This window comes from Oncorhynchus gorbuscha, linkage group LG16 (assembly GCF_021184085.1).
Source record: "Oncorhynchus gorbuscha isolate QuinsamMale2020 ecotype Even-year linkage group LG16, OgorEven_v1.0, whole genome shotgun sequence".
Lineage (NCBI taxonomy): Eukaryota > Metazoa > Chordata > Actinopteri > Salmoniformes > Salmonidae > Oncorhynchus > Oncorhynchus gorbuscha.
In genome coordinates this window covers 14,131,148-14,149,908 of record NC_060188.1, presented here as the reverse complement: position 1 = coordinate 14,149,908, position 18,761 = coordinate 14,131,148, and the positions used below count along the sequence as shown (strand labels likewise).

The 18,761-nt window shown below is 43.2% G+C and overlaps 1 protein-coding gene across 2 annotated transcripts in view; it reads right to left on the bottom strand.

The window, feature by feature from the left end:
• Window positions 1-1,091: 1,091 nt before the first annotated feature.
• LOC124000133 (serine/threonine-protein kinase SBK1-like) overlaps window positions 1,092-18,761 on the bottom strand; it is a 28,406-nt gene continuing 10,736 nt past the window's right edge. The window contains exons 1-4 of one of the 2 annotated variants that reach the window (XM_046306297.1): window positions 16,145-16,395; window positions 10,857-11,095; window positions 5,351-5,553; window positions 1,092-4,926 (exon numbers count right to left, since the gene is read on the bottom strand). In XM_046306297.1, the coding sequence (XP_046162253.1) occupies window positions 4,141-4,926; window positions 5,351-5,553; window positions 10,857-11,043 (1,176 nt within the window). In that variant the 5' untranslated portion in view covers window positions 11,044-11,095; window positions 16,145-16,395 and the 3' untranslated portion in view covers window positions 1,092-4,140. Of the gene's footprint in view, window positions 4,927-5,350; window positions 5,554-10,856; window positions 11,096-16,144; window positions 16,396-18,761 lie in introns of those variants that run through there. The other variant, XM_046306299.1, reaches the window with a different exon arrangement.

Genomic DNA, 18,761 nt, shown 5'->3' with positions numbered 1-18,761 from the left:
GCAGCAGCAGCACTGCCTTGGCCAGGGTGAGCTGTTGGTTTCCCTGCTGTGCTGCATCCAAGCAGATCCACAGGCCTGCCCTGGTACTAGTTGTCTCAAGCACTGATGCTCACCCTCTTCACTCACCCCTTCTCATTATCTCCACACGCTTCATCAATGTGATACACAGTGTAGGCCCCAGAAAGAATATCAAATATTTTTCAGGCCTTCCGAGTGGCGCAGTGGTCTAAGAAACTGCATCACAGTGCTATAGGTGTCACTACAGACCCAGGTTTGATCCTGGGCTGTAACACAACCGGCCGTGATCGGGAGTCCCATAGGGCGGTGCACAATTGGGTTAGGGGAGGGTTTGGCTGGGGGGGGCTTTACTTGGCTCACCACGCTCTAGCGACTCCTTGTGGCGGGCCGGGCACCTGCAGGCTGACCTCGGTTGTCAGGTGAACCGTGTTTCCTCAGGCACATTGGTGCAGCTGACTTCCAGGTTAAGTGGGCGGGTGTTAAGAAGCACAGTTTAGTGGGTCATGTTTCGGAGGACGCATGACTCGATCTTCAACCTCCCGAGGCCGTTGGGGAGTTGCAACAATGAGACAAGATATAAAATCAGATATATATATATATTTCAAATGAGCTAGGAACATTTTGTGGCCAGTAGTCTCCGAACTACACTCTACATTATTAGACTACATAAGCCTTTTGCAAGTAGTTATTGGTTAGTAGTGAGGGTTTAACGTGGTTTAACTAGAAATCCTGGGTCACATTTGCCAACATCCCATCTGGGATTGTATAATACAGACCAGCCCTGTTTTGGATTACATCACTTCACTGTACATCACAACTGAGCAGAAACAATGCATCCGTGGTTTCAGAATTGAGTGGGGCGTCATTGAGTGGGCTCTCTAAAATACCTTTTAAATAAACACCAGAACCATGATTCATCCAGATGAATTATACTTTCAACACAACACAGAGTGCTCATTTCCACTGTGATCTAGTCTAGTAGCACATCTCCTTTCTGTCACCACCAGCCAGCCATGCTGCAGCCTCTCAGGCACTGCACACTTCAAAATCACACAACAGATTCAAGCTTCATTTCAGATTGCTTTATTTCATTTTGAATGAAAGGAGAGGACAGTTTAGGGAAGACAGCATTCTATTGGATGGAGTGAATAAGAGATGAGTTCTAGTAGCGCATGTTCTACAGACAAACTCCACAACAAAATTACACGGCACAGAGAGACAAGGAAATCCCCATAACGTTACTAATAACAAAACACATAAATAACAGATTTATGAAATATCTACTCATGGGAATATATCAGCAGCTGAGAGGCAACAGAAATGGACGGCTGCTTTCAAAATGCATTGATGTTAATTTAAAGACAAAAAAGTACTGAATTTATTTTTCTCCTGATCAGTCTAGTGTGTTTCTGAGGGGGGTGGTGGGTGTGGCAGAGGGGGAAACAGCGCCCAGTGTGTTTGCCTCTGTTTACACACAATAAGTATTTTCTCCAGTGGCAGAAAAATAAATACTGCAACTTTTCACTCTAGAGATTTATTTCAACAGCGTTCCTCCAGAGCAATATTGATTCATGCAAACATTTCTGAAAAACACAACACGCAGAGAGAGTCGAGTCTATTCTAAAATGAACTGTTGTGCATTTCTCCCAAATGCCTCATGTATTTCAGATTTTCCATGGTGGACATTATATCCAGTATCCCATCCTGTTTTCCAGCTTTTATATTGTTTACATTTCACAGGTAAGCCACACAAAATAAAACAAATAATTCACGTCACATCCCAAACGTACTTGAGGACATGTAGGTAGTATCCCCATAGTCCCACTACATCGTCTGTGATCTTGTGATGGAAGCCTATACAAATGTAGCACGTCAAATACAATGGAACAATTCTTTTTTGCTATTTCAGCCCTAGATTAAGTTTTGAGAACAATATCAAATTATGCAAATTTGTGCCACAGCAACATTTCACTATACAACAATTCTTTTGCACATATTTTTCACTTGAACAATTACTATACGAGCTGATTTCACACGTTTTCTTTATTAACCATGCAATTAAGAAAATGCTCATCCATTCATCCTTTGATGCTTTCATCTGACATCTACATGTACACATTTGCCAAACTAATGTGTAAAATAAGAGACCAGTCAAGGAAATTCATTTTTAGGATTCTGCCCTTTTTACCTACAGTTAAAAGCTAAAAGATAACAAATGAGTTATGGTACGACATGCCCACAGAACATTTAGGTTCAGCTGGAGGTTTTAAATCATCCCCAAAAGAGGATGTATATGGTGTGTATTGTAGTTTGTTTTTTGACCCAGATGGTATAATACATTATAAAGTGTATACCTGAGAAAACAAAATGAAGCCACTTTATGCTTTACATAAAACATGAACATTTCGCCCTCATGTCACCATGACACAACAGTCAATAAACTAAAGTAAAACCATAGTAGCGTTAAGTTTCTAATGGTTATGTATACTGCAGGCTATCACGTAAAGTCAGCATCAGTGTTCTTATCCATTACTGCATTACTGTCATGGTGTACCAGGCCTAGCAGGCATAGCACGCTGACAAGAGGAGGTGAACTCAACACTCGGACTGACAGAATAATGCATTATAGCTACTGCTAAAGAGGTAATGGCCAACATCAACATAATCCATTCACATGAGATGAAAATCAGTTCCATGGGATTATATGACATTGCTATGGGGGAAGGTCAAATGCAGTTTCCCTTTTCAAAATGGCTGCTTAAATTGCACTAGCAGTAAAACACTGGCAAACGTCAAGTATCAAAAAAGTCAAATCTATAATGCTACTTTATAAAATAAATAGAAACAATATATGTTCAGAAATCAAGGACTCAAATAAATAATATTAACAAAAACTACATTACATAAAGCTCTTATACCCACAGAACATAAGGGTATACAATACAAACACACCATAGTACCATTGGTTCACATTGCACTATGGTAAAAGTCACAATGACAGCCAACACTCTCTAATTATCTTTTACTGATGCAATTACAGCAGATTCAAAATGGTTTAATTTCTTCCATTATTCCATGAGACATTTATCAGAGAAGTCATTTTTGCAGAGAAATTGCTTGAACATATTGCTTTACGATAGGATCTGGTGAGCTCCAATACAACTTACTAGGACATTATGTTGCTATTCTGTAAAAGCTTGTTTTGTCCTTCACATGTTTGTTGTCTCTGTCCGATCTTGTTGTACATTTTAGTCTGAATATAGCTACAGTACAATACATCAATAAATGTCTGCAGACGCACACACATCTGTTCAGTAATCAGTACTGGTTGTGATTGTCTTTTGTCATTCCCTCAGAGTTAATCGTCAATAGGAATGTCTGTCAGAATCTAAAGAGAAACAACCACCTCCTTCAAGCACCAACCATCATTTTTCCCCATCTTCCTTTCTCCCCACCCTGGTCTCAGAGCATTTCGTATTACTCTGTACATAAATCCGTGACACTCCATTTAGCATGATCTGTTAAGTTTCGTTTCGTATGGTATGTATAATTTGTGGATGTCCATCACCCATTTGTATGATATATAACGAATTACATTTCGTATTATATATTACAAATTTTCTAAACGTACATTAAGCTACAAATTTGCAAAAGGTACTATATGTTACGAATTCTATCTAGGTGGCTAACTTTAGCTAGCTGGCTAACGTTAGCTAGGCTGGGGGTTAGGGGTCAGGGTTAGGGTTAGCTAAAAGGGTTAAGGTTAGGGGAAGGGTTAGCTAAAATGGTAAGTAGCTAAGTGGTAGTAAGTAGTTCAAAAGTTGCGAGAGTTATCTGTGATGAGATTCATATTTGCTACCTTTGGTTTGCTAGACATTCAAGTCATACGCCTGACCAACCACCCAACATTCGTTTTTGCCTTAAGTAACCACCTGTCTTATGTAACCTTACAAAAAGTAATATATCATAATAATTTCAGTGTCGAGGATTTACATTTACGATGTTACTTCTAGTCTATGAGACCAGGCTGTTCTCCCACCTCTTCCTTTAACCAGGAAGATTGTTCTCTGTTATTTGACCTTCGTATGTTAGTGTGTGTATGTGTGTGCACATAGCCAATCTCTACACACAGATTTCAATGGGCGTGGCGACCAAGATGCGTCCGGCCCCTCCGTTGTCACGGGAGACACGTTCGTAGCTGCTGGTGGAGGAGGGGGAGCCGGTGGAGGAGTAGTGTCCGCCCATGGGCTCTATCAGGCTCTGCTGCTTTAGCCTGTCCACCAGTACATCCTCTTCAGATGACGACGAGCTGAGCTCCACCTGGGGCCCACTGCCCACTGACCCTCCTCCCGCAACGCTGCTGCTGCCCGGCTCATTGTCCAGCATCCAGTGGTGGTTGAAGTAGCTGAAAACCTCCTTAACGGAGCAGCGGCGCTCCTGCTCAATGGACAGGAGCCTGCGGAACATGCGCAGCCCCTCGTCTGTGAAGCGCCGCCACTGAGAGGGCACCGTGCCCGTCCGGCGCCGCTGCCAGCGCACAAACTCCTGGTAGAAGGCGTCCGACGGCAGGGCCTTCTCCCAGGGGAAGTTGCCGGTGAGCATGCAGAAGAGGAGGACACCGAAGGCCCACACGTCAGTGCTGTAGTCCACGCACAAGCCCTCGTGCTGAGAGGAGTCGCATAACTCCGGTGCCGTGTACGGGATGGTTCCGCTGACACGCTTCACTGGGGAGCCGGCACGCCGCGTCATGCCGAAGTCTGACAGCTTGACCTTACGGCACTCTTTGTCAAAGATGAGGATGTTCTCAGGCTTGATGTCCCGGTGGACTAGCTTCTTACAGTGCAGGTAGTCCAGGGCGATGGCGACCTGGTGGACACAACGCTTAGCCACCGCCTCTGGAAGACCCACCTAAACAGAGACGAGTACACACTGAGGTCAAACAATCCACCAGCAAGTAAAAAATGTCATCCGTCCATGAGAATGTGTGTTTGGCCATAAGCCAAGGATTTTATGTAACTCTCCACAGTACATGTTGACTAGGGGTTATCAGGTATTACATTAGTTATAGAAAATAACCTTCTATAAATAGTCTTCAATGGATGACGAGTGGTTAGATAATGACTTGGATTATGTTGCTATCTGAGCTTTTTCTAAAAATAGATATACAGCACCAATATCTCACATTAACTTTACACATGAACATTTATCATGTCAAATCTGTACATTATCCTTTAGATGGAAATAAAATAGCTTTTATGTTATTCATATTTCAGACATTATGTTGAGAGCCTTCTATTGTAACAGCAGATGAACACACCTCTGTTCATCTCACCTGAGGGGGAATGATGTCGAAGAGGTCTCCTGCCAGGGCATACTCCTGAGCGAAGACGTAGTAGTCGTCTGTCTCAAAGGCAATGCCGAACATGTTGATGATAAAGGGACAGGGAGACAGGTAGAGAGAGATGCTGTACTCCCTTAAGAAGCTCTTCAGTTTGGTTGTTTTCTTCCTCAAGAACTTCAGAGCCATCTTAGTGCCTAGAACATAATGTACAGTACTGGATGAGAAATGTTCTGTGAGTTCCATGAGACGGTTAGCGGCACCACATTTAGGCTTGTAAATCAATTAAACTGATATTAATTACAAAACCTGTCTGGGATTAATTCAATTTAGTGAGGTTACAGGATTTCATCCAAGAACACATTTTTTTCACTGAGGGGGGGGGGGTCTATAAATATATTTATAAATATTCCAAATCCTCTGTCAGAATAGTTTAGTCATGACACCATCCTCGTTACCTACAGAGAGGAGGGGATGGGGCTGCATGGGCACTTCAGCTTTGATGCAGCGGATTTGGCAGTAAATTGAAAGTGATTACATACAAAAGTGTTGCAGTAAACACATACTGAAATAGAGCCAGTAAGTGCAAAGCTAATAGCATTAGAGCCAATGATTGGGAAGGGGGGCTGCTTTTCCTTTGCCTGTCTGTAAATCCTTGTGATTCATATACACTCAGTATAAAAAACATGAGGAACACCTTTCCATGTCAGACTGACCAGGTGAATCCAAGTGAAAGCTATGATCCCTTATTGATGTCACTTGTTAAATCCACTTCAATCAGTGTAGATGAAGGGGAGGAGACAGGTTAAAGAATCTTGAGACAATTGAAGATATGGATTGTGTGCCATTCAGAGGGTGAATGGGCAAGAAAAAATATTTAAGTGCCTTTGAATGGGGTATGGTAGTAGGTGCCAGGCGCACCGGTTTGTGTCAAGAACTGCAATGCTGCTGGGTTTTTCCACCCTCAACAGTTTCCCGGCTGTATCAAGAATGGTCCACCACCCAAAGGACATCCAGCCAACTTGACACAACTGTGGGAAGCATTCGAGTCAACATGGGCCAGCATCTCTGTGGAACACTTTCGACACCTTGAGAATCCATGCCCCAATGAAATTAAGCTGTTCTGATGGTAAAGGGGGGGGGGGGGTGGGGGCAACTCAATATTAGGAAGGTGTTCCTAATGTTTGGTATATGCAGTGTATAATATAAAGACACAGGAAGCATGACGTGGATTCTGTCGTCTGGGAGGAATAGCGCAGAGCAATCTGGAAGGAAATGTCTCAGAACCTTCTACCGACCACAGCCTATTTCCCTGAATGACAGGAAAACAGAAATTAGCAGAGGAAATATGGGAAGGGGACAAGGTCAAGACTAGGAGATGGAAATTTGCCAGATAGAAATGCCTCAATGTCTGTCTCTCCCTGGTGCCACAGTGGCTCTGTGAGCTCAGGGGAAAAAAGAAGCTTCTCCAATAGCACCACCTCAGCTCTGGTCAGAGCATAAAGTAGTGAGCATGCAGACCTGACGCTTGGGTTCAATCTTGGTTTCATCAGACAAGAGAATCTTGTTTCTCATGGGCTAAGAGTCCTTTAGGTGCCTTTTGGCAATCTCCAAGCTGGCTGACACGTGCCTTTTATTGAGAAGTGGCTTCCATCTAGTGGCTTCCATTGGTGGAGTGCTGCAGAAAATGGTTGTCCTTCTGGAAGGTTCTCCCATCGCCACAGAGGAACTGGAGCTCTGTCAGAGTGACCATTGGGTTCTTGGTCACCTTCCTGACCAAGGCCCTTCTCTCCTGATTGCTCAGTTTGGCCGGGTGGCCAGCTATAGGAAGTGTCTTGGTCTTTCTAAACTTCTTCCATTTAAGAATGATGGAGGCCCCTGTGTTCTTGGGGACCTTCAAGGATGCAGACATTTTTTGGTACCCTTCCTCAGATCTGTGCCTTGACACAATCCTGTCTCAGAACCGTACAGACAATTCCTTCAACCTCATGGCTTGGTTTTTGCTCTGACATGCATTATCAACTGTGGGACCTTACATAGACCGGTGTGCCTTTCCAAATAATTTTCAATCAATTTACCCTAGGTGGACTCCAATCAAGTTGTAGAAACATCTCAAGGATGATCAATGGTAACAGGATGCACCTGAGCTCAATTTCAAATCTCATTGCAAAGAGTCTTGAATACTTATGGAAATAAGGTATTTCTGTTTTGATTTTTTATACATTTGCAAAAGAAAATGTAAAACTATTTTCTCGTTGTCATTATGGGGTATTGTGTGTAGATTGATGAGGATTTTATTTATTGAATCCATTTTAGAATAAGGCTGTAACATAACAACATGTACACTTTCAGAATGCACTGTATATTTCTTCATAACAGTCCTCTTGGGTTTCTAACCACCTGCACACATCTTTACTGTACCTTGTTTTGTTAATGTCACTGTTTGTCTTTCACTTGTCTTTTTGTGTGTGAATAAATGAAACTAACACTACACCAAATGATATGATCGTTGATATGGTAAAAACGGAATGTTGGTAAAAACGGAATGTTGAACTATTAAAATCAATAGAGAAAATTGTATTGGGAAAATATTTGCACTGCAAATAGAAGATAACTAATACTGTCTCGCTATAGTCGTATACAAAAGTGAACACTAAATATTAATTGAACATACTGTACATTTTTAAGAGATTTAGATGGATATTCACACAGAGAAATTGTGAATATTAATTGTAACTAAATCAGATTTGAAAGTGAAGAACTGTTTTGATAGCTTGCTTCAAAATGATTTGATTTCCTAATATACATTTCTGCTGAATTGTGGTAATCCCACATGATGACTGATATGCAATGAATTATTCCAGAACGACAGCTCTACATTCAAGCGAATATCCACCTGTGTGATGGATTGAGTGAGCATTATCAAAGTTATCATCAAACTATAAAATAAAGATTGGTCTCCCCTATGAATCATGCTAATCTGAGATTATACCCAAATTTACAGCCACCCTAAAAATCTTATTTACAATGACGGCCTACACCGGCCGCACCCAGACGACGTTGGGTCAATTGTGCGCCGCCCTATGGGACTCCCAATCACGGCGGGTTTTTGTTCATGATTTGGGTCTAATGACAACCCAGTGATAATGGTTTTGTACATGATTTAGGTCTAATGACAACCCAGTGATAGTGGTTTTGGACATGATTTAGGTCTAATGACAACCCAGTGATAGTGGTTTTGGACATGATTTAGGTCTAATGTCAACCCGGTGATAGTGGTTTTGGACATGATTTAGGTTTTGTACATGATTTAGGTCTAATGTCAAACCATTGATAGTGGTTTTGGACATGATTTAGGTCTAATGTCAACCCGGTGATAGTGGTTTTGGACATGATTTAGGTTTTGTACATGATTTAGGTCTAATGTCAAACCAGTGATAGTGGTTTTGGACATGATTTAGGTCTAATGTCAAACCAGTGATAGTGGTTTTGGACATGATTTAGGTTTTGGACATGATTTAGGTCTAATGTCAAACCAGTGATAGTGGTTTTGGACATGATTTAGGTTTTGGACATAATTTAGGTCTAATGTCAACCCAGTGATAGTGGTTTTGTACATGATTTAGGTCTAATGTCAACCCAGTGATAGTGGTTTTGGACATGATTTAGGTCTAATGTCAACCCAGTGATAGTGGTTTTGTACATAATTTAGGTCTAATGTCAACCCAGTGATAGTGGTTTTGTACATGATTTAGGTCTAATGACAACCCAGTGATAGTGGTTTTGGACATGATTTAGGTCTAATGTCAACCCGGTGATAGTGGTTTTGGACATGATTTAGGTCTAATGTCAAACCAGTGATAGTGGTTTTGGACATGATTTAGGTTTTGTACATGATTTAGGTTTTGGACATGATTTAGGTCTAATGTCAACCCAGTGATAGTGGTTTTGGACATGATTTAGGTCTAATGTCAACCCGGTGATAGTGGTTTTGGACATGATTTAGGTTTTGTACATGATTTAGGTCTAATGTCAAACCAGTGATAGTGGTTTTGGACATGATTTAGGTTTTGTACATGATTTAGGTCTAATGTCAAACCAGTGATAGTGGTTTTGGACATGATTTAGGTCTAATGTCAAACCAGTGATAGTAGTTTTGTACATAATTTAGGTCTAATGTCAACCCAGTGATAGTGGTTTTGTACATGATTTAGGTCTAATGTCAACCCAGTGATAGTGGTTTTGTACATAATTTAGGTCTAATGTCAACCCAGTGATAGTGGTTTTGTACATGATTTAGGTCTAATGACAACCCAGTGATAGTGGTTTTGGACATGATTTAGGTTTTGTACATGATTTAGGTCTAATGACAACCCAGTGATAGTGGTTTTGGACATGATTTAGGTCTAATGTCAACCCAGTGATAGTGGTTTTGTACATGATTTAGGTCTAATGACAACCCAGTGATAGTGGTTTTGTACATGATTTAGGTCTAATGACAACCCAGTGATAGTGGTTTTGTACATGATTTAGGTCTAATGACAACCCAGTGATAGTGGTTTTGTACATAATTTAGGTCTAATGTCAACCCAGTGATAGTGGTTTTGTACATGATTTAGGTCTAATGTCAAACCAGTGATAGTGGTTTTGGACATGATTTAGGTCTAATGTCAACCCAGTGATAGTGGTTTTGGACATGATTTAGGTCTAATGACAACCAAGTGATAGTGGTTTTGGACATGATTTAAGTCTAATGACAACCCAGTGATAGTGGTTTTGGACATGGTTTACGTCTAATGACAACCCAGTGATAGTGGTTTTGGACATGGTTTAAGTCTAATGACAACCCAGTGATAGTGGTTTTGGACATGGTTTAAGTCTAATGACAACCCAGTGATAGTGGTTTTGGATAGTTCCAGATGGTGTGTCCTTTTTGTTAAAAGAGCGGAGGACAAACTGTGCACTTTGGTGGCTTGTGTGTATGTCTTTATTCCGCTAGATGTAGGAGGGTCATTTGCCCCCCCCCCCACACTTTTGAGTTTTGAGCAGATGGTTGACATTTTGGCTTGCATTTTATGTCACAAAGGTTGAAAAGATTTGCTAAAATGGGTCATTTTGTTAAGCAATCTGGATGGGGTTTGTGCTTCACTGCTATTCCAAAACCAGGGACGCCGCATTCACTGTAATTATGGTCCACAAATGAATTCTTTAAAGAGTTGAGCGATCTAAATACTTCAAAGATGTGTAAGATTACTGTGACCGTGGAAAACATGTAAAGAACAAAAAACATTTTAGATGGAATCTGGAGTGAATCGAAATGTTCTGATTGTAAACACTGATATAAAACCCCAGAATTTTTCATTTCTTTTCACATCAGCAAGCAATGTTTCTGTTTTGTTGAGCTCTGTTGATGGTCTGTCTGGAATACATCAACTGACATCAATATAACACATTGGTTATTCTCAACGGCGCAGGTAGCTTCCATCAGAGACAAACTCACCCCTGATTTTGTGGATGACCAGGTCCACTTTCCCATAGGTGCCCTTACCCAGCTCCCTGATGACCTCATAGTACTTGCTGATGTCTAGCTTCTCCAGGTTCTGGGCAGCAATGAGCTGCAGCTCCTCCAGGATGTCGTTGGAGGCGCGGGACCCAGACCCGTGGGACCCATGGGGAGAGGAGCTCATTCTGCCTGGGAGAGATGCCTGGAGCACAGGGATCTGGTGACTGCTGTTGTTCCTAAAGAAGGTAACAGGATGAGCAGGAAGGAATGCCAGGTTAAAGAGAGATAGCCACGTAGCCTATACAGTGAAAATGGTGGATACACCAATGGCTTTTGTGTCTCACCTCTCTCTACACACAGAGAGACACACACCTCGCTTATCGACAACATCAAAGACAATGAGTGTTTTGTATCCGAGACAAATAAGCTCTTATGTAACCATTGCATTCTGCATTAAACACAGATCTACTTTCCGCTGTGTGAAGCCCCTTTCAGGTGACCGAGATCACAGGCCTCTGTTTCCACCCAGAGAACAATGCTGGGAAACACACAACCACTGCAGAGGAAAGAACAGAGACAACTAATTCCCTTTCCACTTCACTAATCAGTCACTCGCACTCTGGATTCAGATCATTTGGCTATGCTTCTTCTGTTACTCTTCTGTGCCCTCCAAAACTTTGGAGGGCACAGCTCCTGTTAGAGTTCTGTGAGATCCATATAACCTTTAGTCTAGGTCTGAGCCTCAAATTACTCCGAGCATCAACTCAACATTCACTTGCATGGAAAAGGAGAGACACAGCGACAACAGTGGTTCATTCTTGACAGGCACTTTCATTATCTTGCCTGCCGGTGAAATTTTGTCAGCTCAGCTCACTGCAGATCTGTTTCAGTCGGCCGTCTGATCCAAGACCATGTAACGACAAGCCAAGAAACACTCATTTGAAATATCCTTTCTTTCATCACCCAGGCAGACAAATCTCTGAATGACTGAATGAACTTCACGGCCCTGATGGTACAGCAGAATTGTGCCATCTCTCATTAATGAAGATAAGAATGTGTTGAATGAGACAGGATGCGAGAGACATCCTGTGGATAGTCCATCTGTGTATGCCTCAGGGACGGTTCCACAGTGTGTGTGTGTGTGTGTGTGTGTGTGTGTGTGTGTGTGTGTGTGTGTGTGTGTGTGTGTGTGTGTGTGTGTGTGTGTGTGTGTGTGTGTGTGTGTGTGTGTGTGTGTGTGTGTGTGTGTGTGTGTGTGTGTGTGTGTGTGTGTGTACTTATTTTTCTGTGAGTTTGTGCATTGTACATGTGTGACAATTCACTGAGGGGGCGGTTTCAACAGGGGAGCCAGCTGGCTGTCCATCAGAGCAGTACTATGACTACTAGCAGCAGTCCAGTCAGCATCCCACTGACGAGGTTATTACAACACACAACAGCCTAGGCAGCCCAGTCCTGTTTCTCTTCTACATATGAAGATGAACCAGCGCCTCAAACACTCAGACACACACACACACACACACACACACACACACACACACACACACACACACACACACACACACACACACACACACACACACACACACACACACTTTTGCATGGTTTGTGTCATATCAAAGAGTCTGGAGATGAAAGGAGAGTCAAACAGTGGTAATTAAGCTCTGCTCCTCTGCTGCAGCCCTGACTCAGCCCCACAGCAGCCACCAGGCCCGCTCCCTCGCTGCTCCCCGTCCCCGCTTCCTGCCCCCCAGTCCCCGTCCCCAGATTATTCATGCCCACAGTCCCCGTCCCCGGATTATTCATGCCCCCAGTCCCCGCTTCCTGCCCCCAGTCCTCGTCCCCGTCCCCGGAATATTCATGCCACCGCTATTGCCAGGAGGACCTCTGGGAGCACCAAGCTCTGTTTGTCACACAGATAGAGCACTGTGACCACCGTGCCATGTCTTCTCTCAATGGGATTCAGCTCATCTGTATTCAAAGCACAGACGGAGCACAGTTTGACTGGTGTACCTTGAGTCACAGCCCTCATCCCCACCCCTCCTCCTTCTGTATCCCCATGTGACGCTGGTCTTTGCATAACACACTGGAGAAAAGGTGGTCGATGAGGATTGGTGACTGGAGGGCCCAAGGGGCAGTACTGCATGTGGGGGAGGGGCTGGGTAGTACTGCAGATGGGGGAGGGGCTGGGTAGTACTGCAGATGGGGGAGGGGCTGAGCAGTGCAGTGAGAGGCCTGGACACTGAGGACATTTTTGTCGCCTTTCTGCATGCAGCTCACAGCTCATAAAGGGCAGACAGGCAGGCAAACAGGCTGTAGTTAATTGCTGACGATGCCAGGGATATTGACTTACAGTCTGGGTTCTATGTGACTATAGGTAGGATACGTGACAACCCGTACAAAGTGCTGAGCAATGGTCAGTGCTGAGCAATCTGCCCCCTGCTCTCGACACTCACGCACCTGCACGCAGATACATTTACACTCACACAAACACACCCCACACAACAGAAAGAGCAGCACAGCAAGAGCTGCCTTGGCCAGTTGATCAATGCTGCCTGCCAAGGTCCATTCTTGAGTATTTACACCCAATAATAATGTCTAATGTCTAATCAATAGATCTGGGAGTAAAGAGGTAATCCACCTACAAAATGTTACCATCACTGTAACATGAGCCGGAGTGATTCATTTGTAGATATGCAGTGTAAATTGTGAATCTCAAGCTTTGTTAGTAAGATTTGATGTGATTAAGTACAATTTTCTAGAGGGGAAACAACAATGTAAATGACTGATTAACATGTCAAAATCTACACAAATCAAGAGACTGAGCTGTGAACTGAAATGGGATCACAGTTTTGTGATTTATTCTTCATGGCATTGCCTGTCTCCCACAGTTATGATGTGGATGATTGCCGCCCAGTCCCTGATTAAATGAGGAGTCTGGCACTCTTATAAACGTGTCCCATGTCCTCTGTAACACACGTTCACTGCCTGTCTCCCACAGTTACGATGTGGATGATTGCCGCCCAGTCCCTGATTAAATGAGGAGTCTGGCACTCTTATAAACGTGTCCCATATCCTCTGTAACACACGTTCACTGCCTTGCCTTGCTTAGCCATTTAGATTCAAATGGAAACTGTGACTTGGTCTTTGATGTTGTAAAATGTATTCATCCATGGATGCAACACAGCATCCATCTACAGTGGATTGTGTGTGCATAGCATGTTCTCTGTGTTGTTGTTCAGTGCAGTAGGTATGCCAACAAAGGTATCACAGTTACTTAGAGAAGTCCTACTACAGCTTTACAGGACGGAAGGCCGTTGATGCAGTGAGATTGCAATTTGAGTTCTGCTGGTCTGGTAGATAGTTCAATTACCTGGGCCATTGACCATGTTGGCAGGCTGTTGGAGTATGTCCTAAACCCAAACAGAACATCCAGCCAATGTACTGTTTTCTTTGTTTAACTACGGAGTGGGGGCCATTCGCCTCTATTTGCTGTAAATGTTTGAACGAATCTAACACAGCCCATTTTTACCATCCTCAAAAAAGTACATTGTCCTACATTTCCAAACAGCTAGGGGATGTGAATATAGTTTTGTGTGTTTGTATAGTACCAGAACTAATGTGCAGAATAGGTCAGCCTGTGTGGAGGGTGCTTAGGTTGTCACGACTCATAACACCTATGAATAATACGGGTCAACATGGTTTATTTGGTGTTGTAACAGTGAGCAATTTAGACCAAAAGATAGAACAGTGCAGAACAGTGCAGAAGTCCTTCTCCAGGAGTCTGTCCACTGGTAATATTGGCTATATCCCAAGGACGAGGTGAACTGGGTGCCACTGTTGTTTCCTCTCACAGTTAAGGAGAAATGACAGACAGACTGGCACCTTGATGCCCTTAGTGTATTATTGTCCAATACAAACAGGTGAGTGCCAGTAAGAAAATACCCACAATGCCCCCAAACCAGCAGCTCTCAAATCACAAAGCTCACAATTTGAACGATAACGGTACATCTAGAATGAAGTTTGCGTCGTAAGAGAGGGATGGGTTTCTGTTGTCTCTCACAAACCATTCAAAATCACCAGAGGGGTTTATCCAACCTCCACCAACAGCAAAGTCAACTGTTTTCACTCACATTGCTTACATAACACTGTCACTGTCTGTCTGAGAGGAAAGCCATCCAACCTGCTGCTCTGGGTAATGCTGAGTATCTGAATATGATCCCCATTACCTCTACAGTATGGTCAGTGAGGGACACTTCACAGAGAATATAGTTTGCATATGCTCTGAATGCTATAGCTGTTTCTCCATCTCACACTGCTGTATGGCCAGTGTGAGATGAAGCTGACAAAGGCAAAGGTTAGAAGAGATATCCTCTGAACGCTCTGGCTAAGTGACCACAGAACACACACACACAGTCTTTGGATCACCTGTCCCAGCACAGACAAAGCATAGACACTATTATCGTCAGACGTCTGACGAGAACAATGACATGTTGTGTCTCCAGGAGGATTCATATGGAACTTTACTGTAGGTGTTAAAAGAATAGAAAAATAATTAGTTTAAAAGGTAAATGTGTGTGTGTGTGTGTGTGTGTGTGTGTGTGTGTGTGTGTGTGTGTGTGTGTGTGTGTGTGTGTGTGTGTGTGTGTGTGTGTGTGTGTGTGTGTGTGTGTGTGTGTGTGTGTGTGTGTGTGTGTGTGTGTGTGTGAACAGACAAACAGATAAGGCACGGAGGAGAGGAGCATAGGAACATCCACACCAACACACAACAGTTTACAATGACAGATGTAGCACTTGAGCACATCATATCCATTTCAAATGGCCTTCTACACAGGTATTTATTAATAGACATAAATATCACTGCAATTCATTGGAAGGCTATTTCACTATGATGCTGTCAAGCCAAATGGCTTCAGCCATAGGTTATCATACCCATTGTCCTTCTCCTACTGTTGACTATACTGGTCTCAGGCTACATGTTACGATGCCGTAGATCGTATTAAATAATAGGTTACAGTAAGACAATAATGCACAACAAATAACCATTTGAGAGATGTAAGCACACAATTTAAACCACCTTGCTAATTCTAAACCATATGTTAAAGCACATCGACTGGCTTGTAAACATGCCATTACGGGATGAAAACAGACCAGCAGGAATAATGAATGTGTGAAACATTATGCAAAATCAACAAGCAGGTCTATAAAATCCAAATAAAAGCACTGATCAATTGAAATTGTTATGATCCAACCAACAATGATGATTCCTTGTTACCAATGTCTCTTACCTCTTAGATTGCGCTGCATGCAATAGCTGGTGCTGTCATTCCGTTCAGCAGAAACTTTAATTGTATAGCAGGATAAACCGTTACAGAACTGGTCTGATGTTCTGTGCAAAATCGTGTCTCTGAATAGTGCAGATTCAACGCTCTGTTGCCGATATGCACAGCGGCGCACAATAATATCACCTTGCTGGTGCTTCTGTCTGCTTCGTCAGTACCTCTGTCAGACTGTCTTGCCCTATTGTTTCTGTCGGCCTACGGCTGCTAGATGCAACTACCGCCAGGCAGTGAGACTGCATTAACGCCAGCCCTCCGCAGCGGCGGTCCAATCGGAGAGCAGAGCGAAGCAGCAGCGGCGCGACATAAGGGAGGGAGGGGGTCTTGTGTCTCCATACAGATACCCAACATTCTCTCTCTTTGCGCAATGGGAATAAACAACAAGTAAAAAACGAGTGGAGCAGATATAATGTAATGTATTTGAGTAATATTTGACCCAGGACGTTTAAATAGCCTACAAATGTGTGTGGAACGGGTGTTGGCATCGGCAGGTGTCAAAATCAAATCAAATTGTATTTGTCACATGCGCTGAATATAACTGGTGTAGACTTTACCATTAATTGCTTGCTTATGATCCCTTCCCAACAATGCAGAGTTAAAACATAATATAGAGAATAGAAACACAAGAGGAATCAAACTAAAATACACGAGAATGGAACTACATACAGGGAGTACCAATACCAGGTCAATGTGGAGCTACATACAGGGAGTACCAATACCAGGTCAATGTGGAGCTACATACAGGGAGTACCAATACCAGGTCAATGTGGAGCTACATACAGGGAGTACCAATACCAGGTCAATGTGGAGCTACATACAGGGAGTACCAATACCAGGTCAATGTGGAGCTACATACAGGGAGTACCAATACCAGGTCAATGTGGAGCTACATACAGGGAGTACCAATACCAGGTCAATGTGGAGCTACATACAGGGAGTACCAATACCAGGTCAATGTGGAGCTACATACAGGGAGTACCAATACCAGGTCAATGTGGAGCTACATACAGGGAGTACCAATACCAGGTCAATGTGGAGCTACATACAGGGAGTACCAATACCAGGTCAATGTGGAGCTACATACAGGGAGTACCAATACCAGGTCAATGTGGAGCTACATACAGGGAGTACCAATACCAGGTCAATGTGGAGCTACATACAGGGAGTACCAATACCAGGTCAATGTGGAGCTACATACAGGGAGTACCAATACCAGGTCAATGTGGAGCTACATACAGGGAGTACCAATACCAGGTCAATGTGCAGAGTGGGTGCATATGTACAGGAAGGCAGGGTAAAAGTGACTGCATCAAGATATGGACAGGTGGACAAGTGATTGACAGGTCAGGAATTTGGACATAGGCTTTTGAAATGATGCCAATTATGGATGCTTTAGTGCAGCAGTCAAAATGGTACTGAAAGCAGGCCTATTACATTCTAGACCACCATGTCCCATGGGACAAAGAGTAGCCAAAGCATGGCGTTTAAATTGTCATTGTCAACGTCTGAATCAGAACAAGGCATGCATTTAGATTGTCAAACTTACTCAATGAATGAATACGTGAGTCAAGGATATTATTTACATAATAAATGTAACTGAAATTCACAGACAGGCAGGTCAAGCAAGGTTGACCCATAGCAGGTCCATGTCAGAGGCAACCGTGCAAGACAAGTGATCATGAGTGTGGAGTGGGAGTAGCCTGTAGTGGTGATGTCTCAGAGAGTTTGATTCATGGTCACAGCAGAATTCTACCATGGCAAGGCAGTACAGTATTCCCACATACAGATTAGTGTACTGCTGACCGTGATCTACCCTGGCAGCTCTTTCCATCCTCAGTGGTTCTTCGTGACATTGAACCAGTGTAAAGCTGTGACTATGTGGAGTGAGCCAGAGACTAGAGTGGAACGGGATTCTTCCGTCGAAAGGAGAGGAGGACCAAAATGCAGCGTGGTTTAAATTCAAGTAAAAAATATAAAAAACTATACATGAATAAACTACAAAAACAACAACCGTGTAAACCCGAAACAACAACCGTGTAAACCCCAAACAACAACCGTGTAAACCCCAAACAACAACCGTGTAAACCCGAAACAACAACCGTGTAAACCCGAAACAACAACCGTGTAAACCCCAAACAACAACCGTGTAAACCCCAAACAACAACCGTGTAAACCCCAAACAACAACCGTGTAAACCCCAAACAACAACCGTGTAAACCCCAAACAACAACCGTGTAAACCCGAAACAACAACCGTGTAAACCCGAAACAACAACCGTGTAAACCCGAAACAACAACCGTGTAAACCCGAAACAACAACCGTGTAAACCCGAAACAACAACCGTGTAAACCCGAAACAACAACCGTGTAAACCCGAAACAACAACCGTGTAAACCCGAAACAACAACCGTGTAAACCCGAAACAACAACCGTGTAAACCCGAAACAACAACCGTGTAAACCCGAAACAACAACCGTGTAAACCCGAAACAACAACCGTGTAAACCCGAAACAGCCCCGTGTGGAACAAACACTGACACAGGAGACAATCACCCACAAAACCCAACA